At 44.5% G+C, this 15,199-nt stretch overlaps 1 protein-coding gene across 3 annotated transcripts in view; it reads right to left on the minus strand.

Annotated features, from left to right (window-relative positions):
• Positions 1-15,199, minus strand: part of rsrc1 (arginine/serine-rich coiled-coil 1) — a 102,013-nt gene that overhangs the window by 54,557 nt on the left and 32,257 nt on the right. For all 3 annotated transcript variants that reach the window (XM_083695510.1, XM_083695508.1, XM_083695509.1), the window contains exon 5: positions 3,022-3,058. In XM_083695510.1, coding sequence (XP_083551636.1) covers positions 3,022-3,058 — 37 coding nt within the window. The remainder of the gene's footprint in view (positions 1-3,021; positions 3,059-15,199) is intronic.

The raw sequence follows: 15,199 nt of genomic DNA on the forward strand, positions 1-15,199 counted from the left end.
TTGAATCAGTTTGGTGCCAGCCGACTCATCCCCACGATTCAGGAAATAACATGTGTTTACCAACTGTGCAACCACTGCAAATAATTTTGCATGATTTCACATCAGGGTTAATTTATAAGCATTTATAAAGCATTAATAATTGGCTCCTGATTGCATGCTTCCTATTTGGCAAGCACCAAGTGAATATCAAACAATGTAAACTAATGAGTTATAACTGTTTATAATCTAATAATAAACTGGTTATAAGTGATATATTAACTAATTATAAACCATTTATAAACACTTGTGACAAATGTGACCGTAAGGTGTTACCTATAAGAGATTTTCAAAGGGCTCCAGATGTGTGGTGGGGTGGGGGGGCGTTATTCGTCCCGAATCGTAATCAGTTTCTTCCACATCCCAGGTACCTGCCTACTGGAGAGCAATCTCATCATGTGCATAAACACACCCATAAATACACACCTTCAAAATTCACATATAAACACACCCATAAATACACACCTTCAACTTTAATAATTGCACTGGAAATGTATTGAAATACATCGGTCAATGCAGGAAAATACATATGTAAATACACAAATGTGTGTGTGATGATGAGCTAAGGGTTTAACACCCTGGAGAACTAAACACAAACATAAACATTAAAACACTACTGTAATCTGGCCCACGCATGGCACCACACACACCAATCCCTGTGGAGAAATCACTCACTCATACACACACACACACACACACACACAGACACACACAGACACACACAGACACACACACACACACACACACACACACACAGAAAAACGTCCAACGCGTCCTGTTGTCCTTGTACTGGAGTATAATACAGCTAGACGGAGTACTGGAGTGGGACGCCTTATCTTAACATAAGAACATATTGTAAACTAGGCCTACATATCCCCTGTTAGCATAGAGGCAGCAGAGAAGCCGACACATATTGATTCCTGATGTTTATGCATGTCATCTTATTCTGAATAATTCAAATAGCCTTTTATAGAGTGGTGCATCAATCACCCCAATGTTTTTCATTGCTGAATTTGGGGTCACCTGAATATGAGGTCATTTGCTATACTGGTAAAGATGGATTGGGGTCTTTAGAAAATATGAATTCAGGGTCATTTGTGTTGCGTACCGGGGGTCATTTGCGTATGAGTTGGGGGGTGGTTAGTATGCAGGGATGAGGACAGAGGTGACTGAAGGAGGCGACTCTACATCCAGGGAGCCTGGACCCTCTCTGACCCCTCTCTATAATTCATCCCCCGGAACACAGGCACCGCCAACCTTAGTTCCTACCCACCCAAACAGAGGAAGGAGAAGCCTTTCACTCTAACCTAGTATTAAAGACAGCACAGAGACCCAGGAAATGTCCAACATTAAAATTTCACTGCGTCCCAGGGGCCCTCTCAGAGGGTCGGCAACCTTTTGGATGTAGTGTGCCAGTTTCTTATTTTTTCAACCACTCCAACTCCAAGTATGCCAACTAGATTTTTACATTACCATCTTGATGATAAATTCGCAATTTGCCTTAAATTATAACGCACTCTGGTCACGTGATGCCTTGTCACCAGTCAATTCCAGAGCAACTTTGGGCCTGCTTGCTAGACGGTAGCAATATATTTACCTTGTATTTACGTTCACAGTGCGAAAATGTAATGCACTCTGCAGCATACCAAAGCGTATACCCAACGCGCTACAGATTGAAAAATGGAAAAGGTGAAACTCGCCGCTTTCCATCATTAATGTTAAATATAGAGGGTTATTATGGGCGACTTTGCACACTGCCAGGTTGTGGGACATTACACAAGTAGCCAGGGATGCTGCTGCATAGGCACAGTTTATCGATAACGGCAAACCAAGGACACGCCTGTAAGGTTAGTCAGTCAGCCTATTTAATACTTCGTTTATAAAAAAAAACAGCATGCCATCACACTTACACAATGAAAATAACCCGCCAGTCAATGAGATGTAGCCTGATCATGTGAAACAAATGCGAAACTTGTTGTTTCATGAAACTAATAAAGTTAGACCAAAAACTGCCTTAAAGTAGCGGGTTTCTGTATTATACATATTGCTTGTTAAAACATTTCCATTAATAAACTGCTTTAAACTTGAGTTGAACTCCGTGCTACAGTGCGCAAGGAATGATCCAAGTGCGACGTTCTTTTGACTGTGAATGTCCCGCCTGTTTTTGCTAACTTTTGTGATCGCAATTTTGATAGTTTTTCCCCCAGTCATGTGGCTCTCAGTCTATCAAACTAAGATTTTTTTTTTTTTTTACAGTGATTTTAGTTTTTTTTCCTTCGCTATATATGATCAATCGGCGTGCCACGCAACACCACCTCGCATGCCAACCAGGGGTCGCCGACGATTGGTCCAGCCTGTGCTGGAGGAAAGGGAGAGGGAAAGAGGGGAAAGTGCGAGGGAGAGAGGGGAAAAGAGGACTGCCAATATTCGAGGAATACAAACCAAGACATGTACAGAGCAGTGCCATATATTTGCGTGGATATGAGTTGTGTGTGTGTGTGTGTGTGTGTGTGTGTGTGTATGTGTGTGTGCACGCGTACATGCATGCGTGTGTGAGAGAGAGGGAGATAAAGTGAGAGAAAGAGGGGGACGGAGCGAAATGTGCCGCATCAAGTCATCATCAACGTCAAAGAGCGAGAGAATCTGCGGCCTCTCTCTCTTCTCTCTCATCCACATTTCATCCTCACATCAAAAGTCATTTAAAACGGAACAAAAAGACAGAGTGAGCCAGAGAGAGTGGAAACCACCCAGGGAACCTGTGTGTGTATGTGTATGTGTATGTGTGTGTGTGTGGGGGGGGGGGGGGGGGAATGAAACAGTGATATGAAAGCCTGACCAGGTCCTAGGGGATAATGCCCCCTCCCCTTCCCCACCTCACTGACAGTCAGCTCCAGGTATTCAAAGCCTGTAGCTCAGTGCTGGTTGGTTGGTTTCAGCAGAAAATATCAAAGATGCCGGGACACTGAGAGGGAAATTAGAACTTACCAGATGTTCTGATCCTGCTTTGATGCTCCCGCCGTCCCTAAAACACAGAAACACAGTTCCTCTACTGTAAATAAAGCACAGGGCGCTAATCGGCTCTAAATAAAAAAGCCTTCAAAACCTGCAACAACCCCACTAAACCCTCCCCTCCACACCCACCCCTTCCATTGCTGCTACAGCTCAGTATTCTGTTTTATCAAGAGTTTATTTATTTAACACACACACACACACACACACACACACACTCTTCCAAAGCTGTACCGTCATATTAATGCTGCTGTAAAGAGGAACAAATGATCGCTCTGGGCAACCAAAAGGTGTTGGCTCCACTCTGTGCATCCATGAGAGTACTGGTAATAGGCTGTGTGTGTGTGTGTGTGTGTGTGTGTGTGTGTGTGTGTTCGTCAATGTAATAAGTTAATTTAAAATTGCCCATTTTTTAAACCCTCTACTCGGATGTCTTGGTTGGTCGTTGCCCAAGCTATCAGAGACTGCTTACGTGATGCATAGGATAATTCAATAATGTCAGATTGTGCATTGTCCGGTGTGTGTGATTATGTGCTGCCAATCTGTTTTTGTTTTGTTTTATGTTGTCTCCCTCCCTAACCTTTCAGTTGTTTATTGTTTAAACCTGTATTATTACGTTAATGTATAAAAGTGGCAAAATGTGTTGATTGTTGAAAACCAATAAAAAAGTATAATAAACAAGTGTACAGTAAACATGTTGTCCCCCACAAATGATGTAGCGCCCCTCCATAAAAGGAGGGTGATGGAGAAACCTGTGAATGAAGCACGACGTTTATTCATAAACTTTTTACTATGACACTCTGGTTGTCTGTTTTACAATGCTGTGTCCCCATTGCGCACAGGGAGGGCTTTTTTTCTCTTGGTGCGATCACCGTCTGTGACCAAAGAGAAACAATTATTTGGGTGACCATTAGGCTACTATCGTACTAACTTTATTGATATAAGATGCCTTTACTTCAAACACCAATTTCACCAATAGGCGAACACAAAATATTTGCACTGCCAAATTTGGTTACAAATGTGACTGGCTATAAACCAAGGTTACACAACTCTGGTTTCCTTATTGATATAGGCCAAGTGTCGGTATTAAATTATGCTGCATAACAGACTTCACTCACAAAATATTATTCCCAAATGCATTCATAGCCAGAACAGTCACCGGAACCTGTAGGTCTAGTGCTTATTTGATCCGTTTATCAGTCTTGCTTCTTACAGCTTTGCATTGATTCCTAAAAATATTCGTAAGGCTATATGCCTACTGCATTAGGCTGCTAGCTCTTACCACTTTGCACCCTATTATGACGTGTTTGATGAATCGGCGTCACCTTGAAACTAGCAAGTGCCTCCTTGAAAATGGCAAGACGCATCTTTCACCATAGTTCGTCAAAATTGGGCCAATCAGTGTAATTTCGTAAATGTCACATCTGTATGGCAAGACCATCATTCACCCAAGTTTCATCTAAATTGTCCCAGTGGTGTCGGAGAAAAAGTGTGTGACATACGAACGGACAGAGACCGAATCATAATCTCCTCTCCGATTTCATCGGTGGGGGACAAAAATAAATCATTAAACTACTTTCAATTCCTCTTGCATTGAGTGAATTGTGTGTGTGTGTGTGTGTGTGTGTGTGTGTGTGTATGCGTGTGCGTTTGTGCATGCGCGCGCATGCATGCTTATGTGTGCTGATGTTGTCTCAACCCTGCTGTGTTAATAACTATATCACTACACAGAGAATAACTGTGAGCTTATTATACAGGAATTAATGAAAAATGCATGTCTGATTATCAGGGTAGCAGCCACGGAATGGAGAGAGGAGGAGGGGAAAACAGTCGGTTTAAAAGAGCAAATTGGCAGTAAATAATAGATGCATTTTTGGCACATTTCAAAATTGTAGCAGAGGAAATCAAAAGATCAAGAGAAAGCAAACAGTCCCCCCCCCCCCCCCCCCCTCCTCCTCCTCAATCCCTCCGCTCTGGCCCCTTTTCCTGACAACCCTACCCTGGCCATGGCATGGCTCTGTGTGTGTGTGTGTGTGTGTGTGTGTGTGTGTGTGTGTGTGTGTGTGTGTGTGAGAGAGAAGCTTATCGACAGACTTCAGTTCCTAATGCAGCCAGCAGCATCACAGTGTAAACTGACACCATCTCTAATATTACACTACTGGCAGAATTACTCCATCAAACGCTGCATCTGCAGCTCCCCCCCACCCACTACCCCCCCTCTTCTATCTCCCCCCCTCTCACAGGCATCTCACAGTCCCTATCCCCTTCCTAATAGTCACTGGTACCTCAATACTTACGTCCCCCTCCATCCTCCTACCCAATAACACTAAGAGTTCCTAGTGGAAGTGTTTCAGGGTCCCTTTTGACTTGCACTCTTCTTAGTGTGAAGGCGACACACTGATCTCCTGTTAGACTCTCTCCTCAACCACAGATTGGTTGTTTACTCCATGCTCACTCAGTCAGCTGCATCAGACCACTTAAGGAAGACTTCATCTGGTTGTAATTACATTACATTCTGACTAACACACTGCATTACATTACATTCTGACAGACACACACACACGCACACACACACACACACACACACACACACTAATACTCTATTTTACATGACTGGCCGAAGAGCAACGAGAGAGAGACATTTGTTACCTTGGTGACAGTGTGCTGTAATCCCACTAATGAAGAACAATTAGTGGGAAACAATCAGCCAGACTCTGCCCCCCTCTCCTTCTGTCTGTATCTCCCTCACAGTGACCAGTGTTGTCATGACTTCATCAATACCCTACCCCCTTCCCCCCAATCCCCATCCTGACTCCTGTCCACTCTCTGGCAAACAGGCCCTTTACATACACCTGAAAGAAGATTAATGGTTAATGAATAAACAGAGAGAGAGAGAGAGAGAGAGGGGAGGGGGAGAGAGAGAGGGAGAGGGGAGGGGGAGAGAGAGAGGGAGAGAAAAGTCAGGCGGTTTTTACTATCTCCTCTTTATCAAAACATCATGTTTTGGTCTGTAGGGACTGATCTCTCTCTCACTCCTTCACTCTCTCTCTCTCCCTTTTTTCCTTTCTCCCTCCCTCAGCCTTCAACACCGCCTTCATCGATTTCTGCATTAGGCTGCCATATTAAATAATTAATATACTTGGCATGATTGATGCTTTGCATTAGGCCAATATTAGGTTATCAATCAGAATCCACTTGGTTTAATGTGATAATATTGGAAAAGTGTCAGGCGCTGTTCAGCCAATTTGTAGTTGAGGCAGCGCACATAGTAATGGTGCTGTAACACAACCATGGGGCCAGATTAGAGAAGAGAGAGAGAGAGAGAAGGATGGAGGGAGGGAGGGAGAGAGAGGGAGATGGAGAAGGAAGGGATAGAGAGAGAGAGAGAGGGAGGGATGAAGAGAGAATAAGAGAGAGAAAGAGAGAGAGAGACAGAAATATAGAGAGGAAAGCTAGTCCACAAACGCTAGGCTATATAGTAATGAAAGAAAGAGAGGGAGGAAGAGAGCAGAAAAAGAGAGGGAGGAAGAGAGCAGAAAAAGAGAGGGAGGAAGAGAGCAGAAAAAGAGAGGGTTAGAAAGAGAGAGCTCATCCAGTTGAACAACCCCAGAGACAGTGGATAGAGAAATCAGGGGCACACAACAACATCACAGGGAGGAAGAAAGGGAGAGAGGAGGGCAGGGAGAGACAGATGTGTTCTGTCGTTGCCATAAGAGGGTGATTCTTTATCCTAGTTAATTAAGTAAAGGAGGACCAACAAGTGCAAGTGTTAACAGAGCTCAGTGTTCTGCCGTGGTCAATACTGATCCAGTGGACAGGTCTGTCTGGGGATCCATCACCTGCTGTCTCTCTCTGTCTGGCTGTCAGCAACATTACCCTCCATCTACTTATCCCAAAGTACTACTACCACAATAGCATCACAACCCAACCAGAGTGTACTAGTACCCCCAATAGCATCACAACCCAACCACAATGTACTAGTACCCCCAATAGCATCACAACCCAACCACAATGTACTAGTACCCCCAATAGCATCACAACCCAACCACAATGTACTAGTACCCCCAATAGCATCACAACCCAACCACAATGTACTAGTACCCCCAATAGCATCACAACCCAACCACAATGTACTAGTACCCCCAATAGCATCACAACCCAACCACAATGTACTAGTACCCCCCAGTAGCATTGTGACTGCCAAGGACACCTGGTATAGATAGAGTCATAGAGTACTAGTACTAGTCATAGATGACTGATGTCTGCTAAATGTAGGGCATAAGGTTGCCAGTAGAAACATAAACACCTGCACAACTAGATACACGGATCAACCACAGCTCTTAGAGAAAGAAGAGAGGCAGAGGAGAGAACCGCTGTCACATATTAGGAGAGAGAGAGAGAGAGAGAGGGGGGGGAAGGAGGAATGAGAGGGTTAGGGTTAGAGTGGGGGTGGCGAGAAGAATGAAAAGTCCAGTGACTTCATGGCTCGTCAAGCGTGTCATTGAACACTCCAACATCGTCGTAGACACCTGATAAAACGGCAGCAATATTTATTAAGGCAGAGTGGTGTGTGTGTGTGTGTGTGTGCGTGTGTGTGTCTCCTCCAGCTAACAGAGTCCACTGATCTGCTCCTCATATTCACCTGCCTGTTAACTAGTGGCGGAGGAGGAAGAATAAATAAACCCAGTAGCAAAGAGAATCAAACGGAGAGAGAGACAGCAGCCCTGAGCCATGAGCAATCACACACAGCAGCTCAGCATTCACTCCAGGCCTGATAGCCATCTCTATAGCACTAACACGCCTGCCTATTGACATTGAAATTGTATTCCTGTGTATAACTGTGTGTGTGTGTGTGTGTGTGTGTCTGTCTGTGTGTGTGTGTGTGTGTGTGTGTGTGTGTGTGTGTGTGTGTGTGTTCTGGTACCAGTGCTAGCGCTCTGGGTTCTACTGTTAAATTGGAGGATGGGGAGGGGCAGAAGGACATGGGGCGGGGTTGAGGGATAGAGGGGTATGGCTGATGGACAGAGGGGAGGAGCGCACATTGGTCAGACTGCGGCTGTCACTCTCTTGCACACTATAGAAAATGGAACACAGACACAAGCCTGGATGTCTTTTATCAGACCAGAGCACCCACCCCCCCACCCCCATCACTGGGCAGGACCCCACTTTAGCATAATCCCAAAATGGTAGAGAAAGAACTCCATTAAGAGCAGGCTAACCCTTTCTGCACTTTATGTTTCTCCCTAAGAGGGTTAAGTGCTGTCAATAAAAGGGGGAGAAAAGGAGAAAATGAAAAGATGAGATTTAGGATAAGACTGTTTTAATGGCATCAGCCCCCCCCCCCCCCCCTTCTCTCCCTTCCTCTCACCTGGTTGTGTGTGTGCGGTATATCCTGTCCCTCCCCTATCACATAAACACATGCACACCTGGGAGGAGAGGGAGGAACTGATTAAACACCCCCCCTACCCCAGATTAAACATTCACCACAGCTACACCCCCCCCCCCCCCCAACCACAGAGAGATGTTCTGAGCCCTTACATCAGGCCTTCTGCTTTCTCTCACTGGTGCAGGAAATTTAATTTGAGAGCCACATTTTAAAGAAAATTGACTTCTTCTTCTGAGGATGGACAGATAGTGGGAGAGAAGGACAAAGAAAGAAAGACAGAGGGAGGAAGAGTAATCTATCTCCCTCTGGTTCCCTCAATAGCCACAATCCCTTTCATAGCTCTCAATTACAACCTCATCAGAGAAACTCTCCCTTATTGAACCAGGAACAATATGCTTCATCTAACACTCCACAGACTAAAACATTGTGCACAAAGAATACTGCAGGAGCACAGGGGTGTGTGTGTGTGTGTGTGTGTGTGCATGCTTGCAGGATTATACTGTACATTTAATGTGTGTGCGTGTGTGTGTGTGTGTGTGTGTGTGTGTGTGACTGTGTGTCTGTGTGTGTCTGTGTGTGTCTGTGGAGCGTTAGGGATGCTCATGTTGAAATCACATGTGGAAATCTTTTGGCTTCTGTGGCGGCCCTAGAAACTGACGGGGAACAATAGTGCAGAGAGCAGCATCTGTTATGGCACAATATGAAAAGATGATCTTGGCACCAAATGAAAAAAAGAGAGGAAGAAGGAGGGGAGGGCGGGGGTCTGGGGGATGGGGGGAGGGGGGCTAATTCATTTGCAAATCAGACTGGAGCGTTCAGCGATTAGTGTTGAGGTTTGTCTCTTGCTGGTGGGGAAAATGAAGACAGCCAGGAGTTAACAAGGTGATCAGTTTCAATCCTGCCCTGCTATTGTACCTCACACCCTCATCTAGAGAATAGATACACAAATCTTCACACACACACACACACACACACACACACACACACACACACACACACACACACACACACACACTGTGGTGTGAGAGAGAAGAAGGAGAAAGAGAAAGGAGAGAGGAGAGATAAAGGAAGTCTCAGAGCAGAGGGCCTGCTGTTGTTTTGGGACTGCGTTGCCTAAGAGGCTGTTGAGCCTACAGCTGATGCCATTCTCCTCTTTTCTCTCTCTCTCTCTCACTCACTCACTCCTTTTTACTAATGCTCATTCAGACTCCCCCTCTGCCCCGCTGAAAACTCTATCCCTTTCCCTAACCTACTCTACAAACTACTCTCTCCTTAGTGTGTAAACAGGGACTTACTGTAAGAGACAGAAAAAAGTGTCATGTCTAAATTAAAAAATGGGGCATGAGAAATAGAGGAAACAAATTGGCTACACCAATCATAATCCCTGTCTCTCTCTCTCGCACTCTCTCTTTCTCCCTCTGTCCCTCTCTCTCTCCTTCCTTCTCTCTCCATTTCTCCCTCTTTCTCTCTCTCTCTCCCTCTCCATCCCTGTCCTGTCCTGCGTCAGCTGTAGCATGCTGGCTAGCCCTACCCGTTAGTCCCTCATCTGCATAATCAATATGACAACCTTGCTAGGTCACACACACACACACACACACACACACACACACACACACACACACACACACACACACACACACTGTGTAACAGGCTTAGAGCAGCGAGGTGTGTGCCGGCCAGCCGCAGCTCCAGTCCCAGCCACAGTCATGGCCCTCTTTAACCTTAATTAGATTAGAGCGATTATCCTGGCTCTGCAGGACTAGTGTACAGCCTGGATAACTGGCCACAAAGACGTCCTGTCACTGACACACACAGGAGAGGAGAGGCCTGGCGCTCTGCGGCTCTGCAGGTTATCAGGTCTGCAGAGAGAAAGGCCCAAATCGCCTTGGCAATTGTTATTCATATCATCTGCACCTCTCTCTCTCTCTCTCTCTCTCTCTATCTAACCAGCGCACTCAGGCACTGTAAGTCTCTCTTCTCTCTTTTCTCTTGCTGTCCGTCAGAAGACAAAACAACATGGCCCTGAGCACTGCTCAGACAGGCCTGCTGGGATACGTCAGGTGTGTGTGTGTGTGTGTGTGTGTGTGTGTGTGTGTGTGTGTGTGTGTGTGTGTGTGTGTGTGTGTGTGTGTGTGTGTGTGTAGGTTCAAGGTAAGGTGGTTTAGAGCAGAGAATCTAACCCAAGGCTCTGTGTAAAGAAAATCCTGATAAAGAGAAAGAAATACAAGAAATGAAAAGCATACACCTTCACATCTACAGTGTGGCACACAGACAGACAGACACACACACACACACACACACACACACACACACAGACAGACAGACAGACAGACAGACAGACAGACAGACAGACAGACAGACAGACAGACACACACACACACACACAGCAGACAAGCCTGTTACTAATGCTGCCATCCACATCACTGCTGATTTGCTTCATAATCACCACAGACGGCACACTGTAACAAGACATCCTCAGATCACAGATCTTGATGTGTGTGAAGGACATCATTGCGGTCAATTAATTTTCAATTCCGTCAATTCTGGAAGTGAATTACACATGACATCTGACTACCCTATGGCCACGAGTCGAAATCGCAATTACAATGAGCTGTTTTGTTTACACTACACATTGGTACTAGCTAGCTTCCATGGTATCCAGACCATTGAAATAAGATCCCCACATGCAGGGCCGGTTTTAGGCTGCTATTTTAGAGTGGGCTGGTAGAAATAATAGGTGGGCAACTTGGGCGGTAGGTAGCCCGAGGTTAGAGAAGCAGACTAGTAGCCCGAAAGTATATGTACAGTATATCAGTCATATATCCATTTATTTATTTATTTTTATCTATCTATCAGTCTCCTGTTTGCCTTGGCAAAAAATGTAACAAATTCATCCATGTCTAAAGTATTTGTTATTGATTTCTCATGGGCCAAGATCACCAAATTGCTCTTTCTTTCATGTAACATGGTGCGACGATAGGGGGTTAGGATTCGTGACAGTGTGGAGAAGAAGTGTGGAGAACGAACTCTCACATGATGCTGAAGACACACCATTTACCAGGGCTGTTACATACAATTTATGCAACACAGGAAAAGCTTTGTTATACTCCTGCAGATGTTTACACACAGTGGACAGGTCTGTTTCATTTGGATATTTCTTGACCAACATTGGTTTTGCATCAAGAATTACATTTTTCACTCACATTGTCTGCTGCAGCGCCAACAAGCACATGTAGAGGGCGCAATAAGGTGGAATCTAGAAATGCACTAGATTTGGGTACAAGACTGGATATAGCTGTCAATAGGTTTACATTCTTCTTGGAAAATCTGTTTTCCATTTCTGAAATGGCCCTGTCAAGGATATTGAGCAGGGATCTTTTCAGAGACTGACAGGGGGTGATGGTGGGATCATCAGAATCTGTATGACCCACAGTTGAGAGCACAACACTTTCACCAAGGTGTTTACTCAATGTTCTCCTTCTTTTTGGAGGATGTGAATCATCCCCAGCAGATGCCTGAGAAAGCTCTGTCCAGCAATCATCTTTACAGATGTCTTTTAAGGACTCCTGTGATGCACCAACAACCTCACAAGCAGTGCACACATCCACAGACTGAGACTGTAGAATTGCATTCGCTGGTTTCAAGACACCAAGCACCCGCAGTAGAAATTTGCCAATCTCAAAGAAATTATGCCTCTTAATTTGAATTAACAGGCCTGATGCCTCAGTGCACAAATCAACTGTGGATCATCATCCTCTGAGATCTCTGACAGGATAGTGAGAAGACGGTCTTCATTCTCAACAATGCACCGTGTCACATCATAATGGCTTGTCCAGTGAATTTCAAGCAGTCTTTTGAGTCAAGGAGCATCATACTTTTCTGACACATAGTGGTGACGGAAGAAGTTATACAGGGAACTAGAGAGGTCGAAAAACGTTTTGGCACATGGCTCACCCTTCATGGCATGCACATCCACGAAGTGTAACTGGTAGTTATAACAATGAATATAAGGATATCAAGCTTCTTTCTTTTGAAGCAATGCTTGCACACCACCTCGTACTCCACTCATCACCGATGCACCATCATAACATAATGTAACTATGTTGTCAGCACTGTAGCTAGCACCAGAAAGACGTCTCAATATTTCAGTGGACATGTACTCAGCATCAAGTTGATGCAAGTCAAGCAACCCAATCAGATGCTCCTCTGGCATGGAATTACATACAAACCGAATCATTATGGACAAATTCTCAACATTACACCTGTCCCTAGTCCCATCACTTTTCATGCAAACCCTGCAGACCCGACCTGACCTCTCCAAGAACCATGTTTGCCAGTGTTTCAATTATCTCATTTTGAATAACCTTAGAGGTGTACTTGGCATTTTTAGGTATACCCTTAGCAATATCAGCTAGCTTGTCGTCATTCTATAAGGTATATTGAAACATTTTTTTTTTTTAAAAAGACCCGCAGCAATGTCATCAGCATCAGTGTCTTGGTGGTCACGCTTTAAGGTTTCTGTTCCACAGAGCCCTAACTCGTTCACACACAGAAACGTAACTACACCACCAATGCTCTGTTGTCAGTGACATATTTCCGACAGGGGAAACAGAAGCATGCATCCTGCAGAACAGAGTACTCCAGCCATGGTCGTGTGTGGTACCAGGCAGGATTGAATGATCGTAATAATGCACCGAATGCACGCTTTGGGTAGCTAGCTGATATTGGTTGGGATGGTGCATCACCATTCAAGACGCTAACCGTGTGAGGTGGGGCTGAGGCAGCCAAGAGAGGGAACTGCTTTGGGGCAGTGCTTGTGGAGGGTACAGGAGCAGGGCCCAGTAACATTGCTCGAGGCAGAAGCAGCACTAGGCTTGCTGAGCTTTTGCTAGCAGCACAGCATTCACAAACTGAGAGAATGGGTAAACTTTCTAGAAAAGTCACCATAATTATATCTTCAAAAAGGTAGTAGTGTGGTATCTGTTAGTGTGTGGAACAGTAATCACCGATTGGAACTATTCTCTGCTGCTGGGGGCGGGACTTTGGGTAGGGGTCTGGCAGACACAGATCATTCTCCTCAGTCTGTCTTTCTCCCTTCATTGAATGAATTTGAGTTGATGCAAATGGATCGCTGATGGAAATTCGCTTGTAGCTAAATCTGGTGCAAAGCTTCTCCTCTCTCTGAGATTACTGTTTTTGTACATGATCCCTGATAAAAAAAAATAAACGTAATAAACAAAAACTTAACTAAAGTTAAACTAACATTTAGAACACAAATTTGTTCCAATCCATACACGAGTTAGAGCAGGTTATGCGTTTGAGTGTGTGATTTTTCACGAGCAGTGGGACCGTGTGTGTGCTTTTACTTGCTTTGCCTTCCCCTGTGTGTGTGCAATCTGAGCCATCAGAGTTCATAGTTGTCATAGCAACACCCCTCCCCCTCAGCATGCTCCGAGAGACACTCTGTGCAGGGGACGGGTCTGCTTCAGAGCTCTGTGTGTTTGTGCCTGAACACGACGAGAAGAGGGGGTGGGCAGTGGGTGACTTTGGAGGCGGGCTTTAGGCTGCCCACCTAATCAGAAGTTAGAAACGGTACTGGTATTTTCTGTGCTATTTTTCCTATTAGCTTAACAAATTTATTTATTTTTCTTAACTATTAATTGGGTGGGCAAGATGCACGTTTGGGCGGGCTGAGCCCACCCCTGCCCATAGTCACCGCCAGCCTTACCCACATGACACATACACATGCACATGCACACAATTGAGATCCCAACATGTCAAGTGAACAGGTAATAAGACATATTGCTATGGATAGTTTTGATTACCCTACTTTCTGTAACAATTTACGATGTTACAATAGAGTGGCCGCATCAGCCAGGAGAAATCAATAAGCGAATAGCATAGCCAATTGAAACATTTGTGGGGGTGGTAAGGGTTGATAATTGATGACTGATAATTGCAAAAAGCTTCATTTTAAATTGTACTGAATATGTACCAATAGTCACCATCTCATCGGGTGTGCATTCTTCACAATGTACTATAATTAGAAAATATAGTTTTTATTACTATAATTACTTCCTGAATTGAAGGAATTCCTGAATTAATGGAAATCGAAAGGGATTGATTGATGCAGTGCATTCAGACCCCTTCACTTTTTGTTGTTACAGTGTTACAGCCTTATTCGAAAATGGATTCAATTCATTTTTTCCTCATCAATCTACACACAATACCCAATAACGACAAAGCGAAAACAAGTTTTTAGAAATGTTTGCTAATTTATTAAAAATAAAAAAAATAAAAATCACATTTACATAAGTATTCAGACCCTTTGCTATGACACTCAAAATTGAGTGTTTCCATTGATCATCCTTGAGATGTTTCTACAACTTGATTGGAGTCCACCTGTGGTAAATTCAATTGATTGGAATGGCAATTCAATTCATGATTTGGAACGGCACACACCTGTCTATATAAGGTCCCACAGTTGACAGTGCATGTCAGAGCAAAAACCAGGCTATGAGGTTGAAGGAATAGTCCGTAGACCTCCGAGAGAGGATCGTGTCGAGACACAGATCTGGGAAAGGGTAAAAAAAAAAATGTCTGCAGTATTCAAGGTCCCCAAGAACACAGAAGCCTCCATCATTGTTAAATGGAAGAAGTTTGGAAACACGAAGACCCTTTCTAGAGCTGGCCGCCAGGCCAAACTGAGCAATAGGGGGAGAAGGGCCATTGTCAGGGAGGTGACCAAGTACCCAATGTTCACTCTGA

Source organism: Argentina silus (assembly GCF_951799395.1).
Source record: "Argentina silus genome assembly, chromosome: X".
NCBI lineage: Eukaryota > Metazoa > Chordata > Actinopteri > Argentiniformes > Argentinidae > Argentina > Argentina silus.